This window comes from Ranitomeya imitator, chromosome 2 (assembly GCF_032444005.1).
Source record: "Ranitomeya imitator isolate aRanImi1 chromosome 2, aRanImi1.pri, whole genome shotgun sequence".
NCBI classification, from domain to species: domain Eukaryota; kingdom Metazoa; phylum Chordata; class Amphibia; order Anura; family Dendrobatidae; genus Ranitomeya; species Ranitomeya imitator.
Window position 1 is genome coordinate 817,190,961 of NC_091283.1, and position 15,242 is coordinate 817,206,202.

General features: G+C 39.0%; 1 protein-coding gene across 37 annotated transcripts in view; it reads left to right on the forward strand.

The window, feature by feature from the left end:
- The window catches only part of EBF3 (EBF transcription factor 3), a 202,748-nt gene extending 187,897 nt beyond the window's left edge, over nucleotides 1-14,851 (forward strand). For 4 of the 37 annotated variants that reach the window (XM_069753905.1, XM_069753906.1, XM_069753909.1 and 1 more), the window contains exons 12-17: nucleotides 2,766-2,831; nucleotides 3,468-3,645; nucleotides 5,646-5,834; nucleotides 6,735-6,932; nucleotides 9,549-9,674; nucleotides 14,313-14,498. In XM_069753905.1, coding sequence (XP_069610006.1) covers nucleotides 2,766-2,831; nucleotides 3,468-3,645; nucleotides 5,646-5,834; nucleotides 6,735-6,932; nucleotides 9,549-9,674; nucleotides 14,313-14,359 — 804 coding nt within the window. In that variant the 3' untranslated portion in view covers nucleotides 14,360-14,498. Of the gene's footprint in view, nucleotides 1-2,765; nucleotides 2,832-3,467; nucleotides 3,646-5,645; nucleotides 5,835-6,734; nucleotides 6,933-9,038; nucleotides 9,106-9,548; nucleotides 9,675-14,254 lie in introns of those variants that run through there. The other 33 variants (XM_069753911.1, XM_069753913.1, XM_069753914.1 and 30 more) reach the window with 28 other exon arrangements.
- Nucleotides 14,852-15,242: the final 391 nt, after the last annotated feature.

A 15,242-nucleotide genomic window follows, 5' to 3' on the forward strand; every position in this document is an offset into this window, starting at 1 on the left:
CTTTCGGCACTCGCTAGCGATGTCCCGTTAGTATTGGACGGACCTCGAACGCTGCTAAACGCTAAACGGATTGCCCTAACACAATGTGAACCTAGCCTTATCTGTTGGATCACCTTTGGCAATAGGGCCTGATCTTTCCCATCTACAATATCAGTTGGTTCCCTTTTGGTATCAGGACCCAATTACACCCAACCTGGGTACTCCCTATAATTATGCCCTTGATCTGCACACAGAAGAATATTTCCATGTGTACTTATTAAGCGCTTAGTGCTTAAAACAAATACTGGGTAAAGATACCCACAATGGCTTTTAGCAGATCACTTGTCTGGCCAACAGCATTGGAGGCTGACATGTAACTTACTTGTTTCTTCTTTTTCCCTACATTATCTGTAGGAGGAAAGTTAGGAGGACCCCATACATATAAGACTTAGTTGACATTAACAATTTAATATACTATCTTAACAGTAGACCTTCTAGTCAGCCCCAGATCTACAACTAGGAGTTAACCATTTTGTTTTACAAAAGACATCTTAGGAATGCCATACACATTGGATGGCCATTGGCTGAAAGATCGTTGGCTGTCATCCATCTAAGCTGACTCTCCAATACACAGGAGTGCTCGTTCAGCCAAGTGCTCCTGTGTTATTTAGGCTTAGCTATGGAGGAAAAATGCAATTGGCAGTCCGAAAAAATACATGCCCCATCCACATCACTCCTGACCATCATGTGGCTGGTCATCGGATCATAGATCATAGATCATCGGCCAAACCCATTGATATCAGTGCGTTCAGCCAAAATAAGTCTAATGTGTATGGCCATCTTTAGTTGTCATTGATGATACGACCTTTCATTGAGTAATATTAATAGATCAAAATGAAGTAGCAATGCACAAGTTTTAAATTGCTGGATGATGGACACTCAGAATCTGTTCTTCTGGTGCACCAAAGTACAAAAAGTGACTTAACAAATATTTTGCTAGTTTTATAAAATACAGAGTCTGGCATTGCCTCAGATGGGAGATTATCAGGCAGTTAATGAAGATGATAGTCGTAGTAACTGTTGACTGACAAGAGCAGTTAAGGGAATCTCAAATTTTCCAACCAATGGACAACATTTAGTACTATCCATTTCAACCTTGTGTTTGACTGATTCACCTTAGTTTCAACCAACTGATTCAATCAGTTTAGACCAATTTCAAAGATATTTCATAACTTATCATGCAAATTTGAAACAGAGAATGACAGATGAGAATACAATTTCCCCATGACCTAGAAATCCCATACGAGATGCACTTATCAACTGTGCATTTACGACCTGTGTTTGTGCCGTGAATCCTCAGCAGGGTTACGCCACATCACTATGTTTAATTTTGACTCAAATAAGTGTTTTGTAAATGACTCCGGCATCCTCTAAGGGGAAGAGAAGTCAAATACAAGAGCTTTCTAGTAAAAATTAAGTAAACTATAGATTAATCCCAACCATCGTAAAAGAAAAAAATGGAAGGTAGGCATGCAGGCACGGATAAGACAAACTCGGTGCATCTGTACCCCTAGGCAAAAGCTCTCTAGTCTCTGAATGTGAAGCCATTTATGAAGTCCTTTACAGCGCACAGTCAAAGAGGTTAATTGAAAAATTTCTTAATGTCATTATGAAAAAAAACTAGATTAACCCGAGTTAATTCACTTTATTGTTCAAAATAAAGAGGAATAAGCATTGAACTCACTTGCAAATTTCGAGCATGAATTAGAGGTGAGATGTTGTCTTTAAGGAGTTTGCCAATTTAATTAAGATATGGAAAATTACTTATTGTTCTTCGCCACTAAAGTGCTAGGAATTAACAAGTGCCTACGCTGCCTGCTCTTTTCATATCTCTGCCATGTGTTTGTTTGTTTAATACCCGCAAGACTCCATCGTTAAATCTTCAGTATTTATTTCACTAATTCATCACTGCGGCAAAATGATATGGGCTCCAAACAGCCATTGCAGTCAATCACTGGTGAATAGATAGATTCCAAAAAAGGCTTTATTATTAATAGGCATATTGGACTTACCATCAGCAAGAATCAAATTTCTCTGTAATTCCGACTCCATGACTAATCGGAATAACCTTGACTTGTATAGTCTTTTATGGCCTTTGGGCAATCTTACTGTTACTTTGGTGTCATTGTTTTAGCCAAGAGTAAAGACCTCATACACATTAGATGGCTATTGGCTGAACGATGATTTGACTAATTGTTTGACGGGCAGCCATCTCGGCCGACTGTCCCATACACAGGAGCGCTCACTCAGCTGAGCTCTCCTCTGTTCTCTATGATAGAGCTGCCAAACATGTCTGGTGGTGGATTACCCAGGGAGAACAAAATGATCCATAGTCTGAAATGGGACTTAGATTGTTTGACTAACAGCCATCTCTCCCATACACAGAAGTGCTCACTCAGCCAAATGCTCCTGTTTTCTCAATGAGGGAGCCGCCAGACATGTCTGATGGTGGCTTAACCAGGGGAGAACGAAAAGATCGACAGTCTGAAATCGGTCATGCCATATACTTAACTCCCAAAACAATCAATTTTCCATGAACCTCATACACATTAGACTTCGTTATCGGTGGGTTCGCCCAACAGTAGTCTAATGTGTATGAAGGGTTTAACCTTGACTTGTGTAGTTTTGTTTGACTTTTAGGCAATCATGCTGTTAAATTTACTCCAGTGCTATGATTCTAGCCCACAATTATCTAAACCCCTCTCTCTGCTTCGTTCCTCCTACAGGAAGTGTTACTGAAGAGGGCCGCAGACCTCGTTGAAGCCTTGTACGGAATGCCACACAACAACCAGGCAAGTCATTAATGCATATTTGAAAATCCATTCAGGAATACAACATTTTAGAGACCCACAGTGAGTACGAGCTGGCAAGATATCAATACAATCTTATTTGGAATGTATGCCTTTGCCAGCCACCTTAAGGGCAGTGTAATGTGATGAGAAGCACTGAGAATCTGGAAGAAAAAAAAAAAAGCTTCATCTTTTTCCATTTTTCTTCTCTGAGCTCATTTTCCTATCAGAAATGACAATTAGGTGTAAGGTGCCAAAAGCATAAGCAATCATTAAGACGAGAGAGTAACCTTGAACCGGGTCCAAAATATACAGTGACTAATAGCGAAGCCTGCAGTAAACCTGCCAAGTAGAGGCAAGAGAAAATATTTGACTAAATTGTAACAGTCATGCCATTGCCCTGAAACAAATGTATATATACTGACAGTTTTATTTAGAATAACTAGGTCCGGTTCGTATTCCGTACTGTAATATATTCCTGTGTCTTCAAAGAAAATGAGACAAGACAATGATATGGCCTCAGTACTGACTATTTCATCCATCTGATAGCTCCAAACTAGGAGACGCTTTATTTGATGGCTGTTGAGACAAACACGTATGTTTTCTTCGGTAACAATGTCTACGTTTATTGCTGTGTAGGAGATAATCCTGAAACGAGCAGCTGACATTGCCGAAGCTTTATATAGTGTGCCACGCAATCACAACCAGATTCCCTCGCTTGCCAACACTCCATCTCACAGCGGCATGATGGGAGTCAACTCGTTCAGCAGCCAGCTAGCAGTCAACGTTTCAGAGACATCACAAGCCAATGACCAAGGTATATTGTTAGGCAAGACCCAATTCCATATACTGATTGTGGTTCGGTACAGATGTATCCCTTCTCACCTTTTCTCTTGGCAAAAAAAAATATCCAGAGATGACCGGCTTTAAAAAATGAATTGAAAAAATTGGTCTACTCTGCTGGGTGTTGTTTCATTTAAATGTGTCTGGATGAAAATGTGCTGAAATTGTGCTATAAAAGTTGAGTTGAGTCTTTAAAAAACTTGAAGGGAGGCAAGTATGGACAAATCTATTAATTCAAATTGTTGCTTCATGTAATATATAATTGCACTTACTCCCATACTTTATTATTCATATGTGCCCTGATGTCCTAGTTTCAGTTCTCTCTCTCGTCTTCCTGGCCGGTTCTATCTCGGTCTAGATCCAAGGAAAGAGCTTCCTCTCAGTAACTGTGTTGATGAAAAAGTTATGCCAGCCCATTTCTTTGTGTCTGCATTGCCCCTAAAATCCACGACTTTAACACTGATGGCCTATCTTATGTCATAAATGTCTGATCGGTGGGGGTGCGACACCAGGCACCCCTAATAATCAGCTGTTCCCTATCGATTTGAATAGGGGATGGACGTGTCATAACTGAGCAGTTCTGGCCGCCGTCGACACTGGGAACAGCTGATCGACGTAGGTGCTGGATGTCGCATCCCTATTGATCAGACATTGATGACCTATCCTAAGGATAGGCCATCAATGATAAAGTCCCAGACAAGCTTGTTAACAGAGAATACTATTGAAACGTTCCAGGAATTTGGGGTAGAAAGCTTTCTCCTGTGTTGACACCAGCGTAACCTAGAAGAGTGAGCTGAGACCAGGACATTGTGCCTCATTTGAACTATATTGTAAGTTAGTAGACACAATTATATAACATTTAATACATAGTGAATCATGTTTGATCTGCCAAACATCTCCTTGCATCTGTACCTTGTCAACATGATCCTCAACCAGGGTTGCCATCTTGACTTTTTAATTTTTTCCGGACAGCTTATTAAAAAAATCACAGAAAATATTTTTTAGTGACACTTTTTGGGAAACCATAAGAAATCCTCATGATTATAAGTGAAACATGTCTTCAGTCAAAAATTCTGATATGAAGACATTAGCTGCATTCTCCGTGAACAGTAAAAGGATGATAATTACATTCATAATAATTTGTGAAAAGGGTCTCCATCTTCACTGATCAAATCATGGATACAAAATTTTTTTTTAAGGACAGAGTAGAAAAAGTGCCCTATTTTTAATGATTGTCCGGGAATTTCTGGATCATTGGCAACACCTTCTAGAAGGACTGCGCCCAACACCTTCTAGAACGACTGCGACCAACACCTTCTAGAAGGACTGCGCCCAACACCTTCTAGAAGGACTGTGTGTTGTTACATCCCCACGTAGTTGCATAGTATAGCCACATTGGTATCGGTGATGACTTTTGAGCAATTGTAATTAGCTGTCTCAATGTAGTAGAGTAGCACACGTAAAAAGTAAGGGTCTAAAGTAGACTAAAGATAGGAATATATAAGTCATTAAAGGGGACTACCACCCAGCCTTTTAATAACAGCCTTTTAAGATGAAACCAGTGTAACAAACAAGTTGTTGCCTGTCATCGGTGGCATTTGAAGGTCTCGAAAAGACTGAAAGTTCATCTTCTATGTTGGTACAAACCAGGAATCAAGCCTGTTGATAATTGCTACTAAGGAGCAACGTGAAAGAAACTGACACAATTGGATCGAAGAAAGCTTTTGTTGGCTGTCTAAGCCTGCAAGGGAACAACATAGTGTGTGCTCATAGATGATTTAAGCAGGGCTCGTGTGATAAGGTTATCTTAAACTGCAACAGTTGATAGGGCAGTAAGAGGCATTGTGAAGTAAAGCATGTGTGATCAATAAATCTGTGTAGCATTTGATGTGGATTCACGGGAAGGAAGCAGAAGTGTCTATTATAAATGATAGTAACATTATCTTTTGTTTGCTCGGTTGCTGTTTCTCACAGTAGGCTACAGTCGTAATACAAGCAGTGTATCACCACGAGGATACGTTCCCAGCAGCACCCCACAGCAGTCCAATTACAACACAGTCAGCAATAGCATGAATGGGTATGGAAACACTGGAATGCCCAATTTAGGAGTTCCCGGCTCACCTGGGTTCCTCAACGGCTCATCCGCCAACTCTCCTTATGGCAGTGAGTGTTCTTCTTAATTCTTCTGCGTTCAGCTATTTCTAATTTGGCTGCTTTTTGTTTTCTTTAATTTTTGATTTGTGTTTGTTTTTTTTTTATTTCTGATTTATGTTTATTTTTTTTAATTTTTTAATTTTGTTGCTATTTTTGCTATGAGTTTCTGGATAAAAGGATGGGTGACTGAAGGCTGGACATTCCGGACAATAGAAATAAAGACCTTAAATGCTCAACTATCGTATACTTCAATACAATTTCACGAAAGTAACGTGGTGCATACTCTACAAAAAAAAACAAGCAAACAGGAATTTGGGGTCTTTGTGCAATTTTTTTAAAATTATTCTCATGCCATGCTTTCAATTCTGATAGAAAGAATGTTGTGTGGACAGTATGAGTGGGCTTCATTGCAATCCATTTACATGGCACATCATTGTATATTCTATAAAGTATGGTATCAAGCAGGAACAACAGAGGGACCCAACTATTCGCCTAAGCCCTTTCATGTAGCAAAACCTCCATTTTTATTTCTACTAGGAGACTAAGAAGTTAGACACAATTGGAAGCTACACACATTTGGCTACTACTGTTGTGCTCAGTTATACAGTACAAATAATATTGGGCAATGGATCTTATATGTTAAAACTCTTGACCACCACCCTTTATGCTTAGATAAGATCCCTACAGACTCCTACAGTAGATACGACTCCAGGATTCATCCAGCGATTGGCCACGCCATTATTTTCCATTTATTTCTATTTTGCACTATTATTTTTCATTACTTTATTTCCTTTTTCCCACACTCATAAGGCAAGACCATTAAATTCTCTTTTTTTTTATGTTTTGCCACAAGAGTAGAGAAAGAAAAAAAACTCTTTTTGAGTCCTGATTATTTTTGCTTTGTTGCAGTAGTACCGTCAAGTCCTACAATGGCAGCCTCCTCGGTCACCCTCCCTTCAAACTGTAGCAGTACACATGGCATTTTCTCATTCTCACCTGCAAATGTCATCTCTGCAGTAAAACAAAAGAGTGCGTTCGCTCCAGTCGTCAGGCCCCAAGCTTCCCCTCCACCATCCTGCACCAGTGCAAATGGTAATGGACTTCAAGGTGAGTTGAGCTTCAAAAGAGAATTTTGTGGCTGAAATGTAACATGTATATGCTCATGTGACAAATTTGGCAATTCTCAGCCTTTCATTAACCTATTAAATCCTCCCATTTCATATGTCGTTCAGAAAGACCAATGCACTCCATTGGGCTTCCTCACTACTAATTCCTCCTTGGAGAGGTTTACTAAGCCTCTATTTAAAGGGAATCTGTCAGCAGGATTTCACTCTAAAATCTATTTACATGTGCATGTAGCTCTTTCAATGACAAGTCCAGCCATACCTTTACATGGCCAGTCCATTCATCCATTACTGAGAAATCAGTGGTTGAATTGATGTGCAAATGAGGGTGAAGATCTATGGTAGATCTGAAGACTGTGTCAGTCCAGCTCTTTCCCCAACCCAGCATTGTCTATTACTACTTGACTGACAGCCTCTATGACAGGGATCCCCAACCTGTGGCTCGAGAGCCAATATGTGGCTCACGGGATCATGATGTCAACTTGGTCCATGAGCACCAGGTCTGGCAAACAGCTATGAAGAGCAGGTCTCCAGTTGATGACTTTTGTGTGAAGCTCCACACAAGAGCAGATCTGGAAGTGTATATATTGACCTTGCAGTGGAGAAATAAATGAAGTGCTAAGCTGGAGATAGGATGATAATGCCCACAATAGGGAGAGCATGAATCTGAATGTAATAGTGTGGCGGGAGAGCTTTACGCAGGAATACTGAATGAACATAAGGTGGGAACCCCAGGATGCAAGCATAATTCCTCAGTGTTACTTCTATAGGGAAGTGTTGGCTTTTATTGTACCGATAAGGTGTGCTCTATAAGTGTCACTATTGTAGGTGCTCTGGATGTGGCTCATGACCTTCTCTCACGGCTGAATGTGACACTCAAGGTAAGAAAGGTTGGGAACCAGTGCCCTATGTTGTGTAACCTCAAACAGAGAAGCGGTCAGTCAAGCAGGAGGAGGCAGCGCTGGGTGGAGAATAGAGCTGGAGTGACAGAGGCTTCAGATCTACCGTAGTCCTTCAGCCATATAAAGTGTGAGGATTCACTCGTTTTTACGCAGTAGGGTTCAAACAGGCAGGCAATATAGTCAGGTCCAAAGCAACTGGAGTTTATTATCTCTATAAACTTCCAGGTAACATCCAAAGAAACCAGCCTCTTCTGGGCACAAAAGGCATAACAAAACCAAAACAGAAAATAAACAGTCCATAAACAGCACAGTCTCACCGGTTTAGAGGTCAGTTCTTCTCTCAGCCTCAAGCAGAGACTTGAGGTCTTTCTACCGTGCACACACGCCCTAATGAGACGGCCTGGCTACTTTCTACAGGCAGTACCACACTCAAGAGTGAAGATATGGGTGCAGCCAGTCCCACCCATCTCTTTCTGACTGCTCCTAAAAACCCGAACCCTTGCCATGCTTAATTAACCCTACTTGTGCTGGAGCCTGCTTTTTCGGTCCTTACATCCCATAGGCGAATCACCTTGGCGACCCATATCTCCCCTTGAGAATCTGTTCGTCTGCAAGCCTACAAAACGTATTGCTGGATTTGTGTGTATAAATACTTCGGGGGGATGAAATTATGCTGACAGATTCCCTTTTATAGCGATAGATTGATATAATTGATGTAATCCATAACAATGGCTTGGCAACAAAGAGCACGCATGTATCAATTGGCATTGTGTCTCTACTAGTAGAGGGATTTATGGCTCCCTCTTATGCAAAAGTGCATTTTTAAAAATCACCATTTTACTAACAAGTAGACTTTGTTGTCCACTTAGGTTCCATACAACATGACATCATCACATATGGGGGCAATGTGACATCATCAGCCAGCAGTGAAATGGTGGCCAAGGAATAGCTATGGCTACTCCTCTGCCACATAATAAGCCATCTATGGTCCCCCTATCTTTTAGCTATCATGGTGATGTATCAATGTTCTGCCATTTTTTATATTCCCTTACATACAAATCCATTTCCTTGCCACAGTTTCTAAATGTCTGAAAAAAAAATTTGGTCACTAGAGTCTTGACAGTCCATGATATTTATGATAGTATTCAATGCTGCAAGATATATCAAGTATGTTTCTTATTTTTCAGACATGTATTATACTACCACATTCCAAAAATGTTGAAATTCGTAAAGCTAGAACCAGTGCTGCATAATGTGAGACATTTTCATCTTTTAACGTTTCATAAAAAAGAACCGTTTACAATTGAGATATTTGTTATTTTACTAAATATCAATACACCCCTCCTTCCTTCCAGAACAATAACAACAAAAACAAAATCTAAAATTCTATTTAAATCAGTCTAAATTAAACATAACTGGTCTAAAATGTGACATTTGCAAAAGAAACAAATTCACAAAAAAAAGCAAAATAACTATTTATGTGGCAAAATATTATTCATAAAAAAAAAACTCATATAGGATTTATGGTCATGAGATAAAACTTTGATTAGTCCCGATTGTCTCCGAGTTTCTCTGCTCGTAATTGTAATGTAAATATTGAATTCTTAAAGAAACACTGTATCGGAAAACACAACGATAATTTCTATCTGAGTAACAGTCTGAACATATGTTATTTCTCAAAATATTTTTAAATGTAGAATCTGGAGAGGAAGATGGTTGGGGAGGGTATACTACATGTATAGGAAGTGGCATCTCTGTCCTTTTTCCATTGGGCGTTTGCTTTGAGAATGGCACAAAACACCAGAGACTTCATGATTCAAAATGTATGTACAATTAAACCATAGTATCCATAGATGTGAATATTGATAGAGACCTTACCCTGAATTGCATGATGTCCCAATTTAATTGCTTTAATGTTGGCCCATCACCTACACACAGGAATCTTTCATTAAAAAAATATATATATATATTGGGAACGAATTAATGCATTTTCCGTTAAGTTCCCACTGGGGGGACGGACCAATGAAGTCAATGGAGGAGACATGCACAAGCCAATGCAAAGACAACCAATGGTATTTGCCTGCACTGACCAATCAGATTGCAGATCTTGAACTTTTAAATAGTTTGTTAAACTATTTAAATTACTTTGCATTCGGCCACGTTCACACGTTCAGTATTTGGTCGGTATTCTACGTCGGTATTTGTAAGCGAAAATACTGACCATGTGAACGTGGCCTTAGCTTGTCTATGTAAGCCTTAAGCCATAAATATAGGCTGCATCCTAACAAATACTGCTCCTGGCCATGCCATTAAAACCTTTCTTATGTGTAGGTGTCTGGTGCTTCGTCAATTATTCATTTAATACTGTTATCTATAAAGTTTTATATATTTTTGTCTTAAAGAGAACCTGTTGTGACTTTCCATCAATACGTCATTTTTTTAAAAACCTGGCGTAAATGTCCTTGTTCTCCTGAATCTGACATTGTTTTTCTTTTTTTCCTGCGCCTTTCCATTCCTGATATATAGTCCCGTCTATTCTGTATATAAATCTACTATTTTAGCCAAGTGGGCATGGTCCTGAATACTTCTCTTGTGGATCACACCCAGTTGGCTAAGAAAACAACATTTATATATAGAGAAAAGAGGGTCATATCTCGGGAACAGGAGGGCACAGGAACAAAAAAAACACTATGACAGATTCGGGTGAACATTGGCATTTATACTGGGTAAAAAATATATGTATTTATGGAAAATGACACATTCTATTTAATATGTCGTATGAATCTAAGTAATCGAATATAGAAAGGATAAAAGTAGAAATCTCAAATGCCAACGTTAGTAATATAGGCCCTAATAGAACATCACAGAGAGTACTCTCCCGTTCGAGAGCCCACAGGATATGAGATAGCCAACAACACAAGGCTATACATCTAATACTAGCGGTCACCATAGAGGAAATGTCTGGCTACAGCTGATTACCAGGGGTTTCTTCCTTAGTCAACTCCGTTAATGGGGGGGCTCAACTTTGGACAATCTCTACATATTAGAAGGGTCACATGATAAAAAGCAATTAAAAGTTTTCCCCAGCAATCAGCTGTAATCTGTAAAGAATCCTAGCAGTAAGCGTTCGATTTCTCTGCAGCACCTCCACAGGCGAAAACAGGCATTACACCCTGAAATCTCTGGTTTTTCAGAGTAATGTTAGACAGGACAAGTCCTCCAGAATGAGAGACACTCATTGTCACTCACAGATTAATGAGTGACCATTTTAAAGGGAATGTAACAGGGTCCACACAGACTATTGAATCAGACACGGATTGTGTTATTGCACCTGTGTATTTTTACTCTGAAATGCTGCCGCGTTTCAGAGACAACAGTCTTGGAAAGGTCAGACAAGGACTATGCTCTTCAGATAAGTAGTCCAAGAGTCTGATCCCAGGTGGCTTCTCCCCTTACCGTTCCCCAGACTTACATGTCTCTCCCAATACACACATAGGGAGAGAACTGTCAGTCTTGGGAACGGGTGACGAGAAGCCTCCGGGGAACTGCTTCGACAAGCCATTTTTGACGTGTGGTCCCCAGTCGGCTTTTCAAAGTATGTTGTCTCGGAAGTGTCTGATTCATGCTGCCCATCGTTCGCGCAGCATGAATCTCCTGTCAGGTTCCCTTTAACCTCAAAATTCCCTTTAAAGGGTATATATTCATTTATTGTTTTTGTAATTGGACAACCCCTTTCAATATTTTTTTTTTTAAATAAATTGTATTTAAAAAAAATAAATAAATTACACGCCATAAGAAAAAAAATATTGGCACTACAGAAAATGAGCGTTGGCCATGGCGAGCAATTTAATTGTTCCTTTTCTATCATATATCTGAGTATAAAGCCATCAGCCCCATATTAAGCTCCTATGAGGCCCATTAATAGACCACTTTATTTTTGGTCGCGGAAAATAATAATACACGCAACCCATTTTTCAATAACAATTATTACGATTCATGCCAAGTGCCGAATGATAATTATTTCCCGATGCAACGTTACAGTACATTTGTATACATGCGAGACATAAGTCTTATCAGCCATAAACTGGTAACTGTATTCCTAAAACAAATTAATATCGTTGGGATTAATGAACTGAGAAATTGAAGCTTAGATCACTACATAAGCAAATTTATTAATGTTACACATAAATTAGCGAGGGGGAAAAAAAAATATAAGTTTTAATGAAAGAAAGACAAAAAAATAAAAATGGTCTAAATTGTACTTGTTCCATCTCCTGCCTCGTTTCATTATTATTATTAAGGATTTGGAGATCTTCCTAATAATAGTGCATGATAAAGCTAAAAAGAAAAATACTAATTTTTTTTGTATGTATCACAAACCAGGTTTTTCCCAGTGGGCCCGAGCAGTAAGAAAATAAAAAGAGCCCTGGCTCATAAGATTTTAATTTAGAACTAGAGAAATGTCTGGTCCTGGCTGGTGAGTGAGTTGGCTTCATCTGACATTACCAGTACTGACCATGTTGTTTTTCAGCTGTCAACATGACCAGTCTCTCGGGAGTCTGGGCCACTGTTTGCTATTAGCAAAACGTTAAGAGAAATATCATATGTGGGAGGCAGGGTGTTTTGCACCAAAATGTCAGAACACTCTCCTTGCTTAAATGTCCTTCTCCTTTGTTACATTATATTTTGCCGAACTCTCTTAAGATGCTAGTTTAGCTATTCAGACACGTAAAAGATATGTCCACTCCAATTTTTCTTATTTTTTACCTAATGCACCTTCCCTAAACAAAAAATAAATAAAAAATAAGACGATTTGCAGATATTCGTTCCTATGCTGCCTTATGGTTGAACGTCATTTTTATTTTTATTTAGCCCATGCACATCTGTAATATCTCTGTTGTGTGGACCTGCAATAAGGCGGTCACATCATATTTTGGAATTCTTCAACTTATGGTCTATTTTGGCCGTTTCCTCCAAAAGAGGGTTTTACATTTCACAGAAGCACCATCTAAAAATATATAGATCCCTAATATGTAATTGCAAGGACTCCTTGTGCCCTCGTAAAGAGGTTTGTCCATGCTGCCTTGCTTTATGTATGTAAAACTTTTTGGAAATGAGCTCAACATGTAAAAAAGTAGACAAGTATTGTGAGAAAGTCATGATACGTAGACATGGGCTTACTACGTTTACATAACCTAGGCGTATAGATCATTATTCAGGGCCCTTGTAGAAATCCAGTCTTTCAATTATCCACTTTGTAGTCTGTGGCTTTTTTAGGTCATATTTCACAACAATCTTTAGATATATTATGCATAGCTGAAAGTTTCATCTTCAACCAAACTAGCTTTTTCTTTTTGGTGCTTCTGAAGATCCAAAAACCCTAGTTTATCACATAGGTTTTCAACATGGCCGCAAAAATGAATGAGTGAACCGAGTTCTTCTCCAATACCACCAAAAATTTGGTTTAATCAGAATCTCAATTTTTTAACATTCGGTTGGCATGAATCCAGTATAATGGCATCCTACTGGCCATCACTTGGCTTCAAAAGTGCTGGGAAGAGGTTACAAAAAATTATACTCACTTCAGCCAATCTTCACGCTCTCTGAGCAACTTCCCGCCTTGTCCTCACAGTTTTGGTCTTCTCTGCACAGGTCTTTGGTCTTCATCTGCACAGTTCTGGTCCGGTATTCATCATCTCTTCACTGACTAGATCTTGTGAAGTCATGATGTAGTGGAGAAACATCTGTCATGACGTTGCAAGACCTAGTCAGCACCAAAGGCTCCTAAGACCAGATCGGACTGTGAAGATGAAGACCAAAGAACTGTGAGGAGAAGACCAGATCAGAATTGTGAAGATAAGGTGGTGAGCTTCACAGAGAAGACGAGAATTGAACTATAGATCCAGATTCATGCTAATCTGCCAAAATTTCAAGTTTTGAAAATTTGCCAATCCTTAGGACTCATTAATTCAGATTTCCCACTCAAAATAAGATGGATTTGAGGACAGTCAAGTCACAGGCCTCAGATGTACAGTTATAGGCCCCATCACAAGATCAGTAGAGTTGTCTAGGTTCAATCTAAATTCGAATTCCCAATTTCAAAAAGCCATAGTCTTTTTGTCCTTCCAGACCTTGAAAAAAAAAACTCTGTAGATGTTTTTCAATTCTAAAACTTATCGACAGGATCGATAAAATTTGGACTTTATAACCAAATGGCAGCAGGCAGAATTTTGCAAATCAACTTATGAAAACATAAAATTTCACTAAAATCTCCCCTCACCCCCCTAAAAAAAGAATAAATTCCCTAAAAATAAAGTATTTATTCAATCTTTAGGTCTTTCACTGAAAAATAGAGACCATGTAGGCTTGTTAAGCTAATGTAATCTTTCCTCTTTTCTTCTAGCTATGTCGGGTCTTGTAGTTCCACCAATGTAAAGTCACTTTTGTCTACTTGCTTGTAGCATCAAGCTTCAGAAGAAAGCTTCAGGGGACACATTTAGTGTATTAAGGAGTACTGACGGAAACCAGTATCTTCAGAACAAAAAACCACCGAGAAGCAAAATGCTACAAACTCTTTGTTTTACAAAGATTTTATTTGAACTTATTAGAACTCGACCTGCAAAAACGATCGACTTCTTCACGAACAATTCCATTTTGTCGACTGAATTTTTTCTCATATTTTTCACCTTTCTCAATCCTGAAGAAGATGAGGGGAAAAAACAACAAAACAAAACGACGCCTATTTTGTACAAAGTTTCTGATTATGTCTTGGCTATGTCTAGTACTTGCTCAATGTTGGGACAAAAAAAAAAATGAAAATGAAAAAAAGCGTTGTGGATGCACCGTTCCAAATTCTCATGAAACACTGACGAAAAATGCCTCAGAACATTTTTCAAGTACTCATTATTGGACTCACGATGGTTGTGTATCTCTATAATGTGAAATATTTTTTTTTGTGGTGAAAAAAAGGGGGCCAAGGAGGTTTGAGCCATCAAACTGGAAAACAAAAAAAAATAAAAAAAAATAAAAATATATGAGTCATTTAAATTTGGGAGGTGGGGGAGGCGTAAAACAAAACGGGGAAACTTGGGGCGGGGAAAGGGTTTATCATTGCTTAACTTCATCTTAATGAAATGGAACTTTGTAACTTATTGTAGTTAGGAATTGTAACTTTGATATTGAATTCTCTTGCCTTCAACAAGCACACTGACAGAGGGGGGATGCTACTGTCTGTTGGTTCCAATATACTTCCACTGCTAGAGCTTCCTGTTAAGCAAGTGTGACCTGCATCATTTTTTTCGACTTCTTGCTCGCACTGTATACTATTGCATTCTTAGGCTACTGTGAAGTCTATGTTTCTTGTACCAGAAAATTGTCCTTTTGACTTCTAG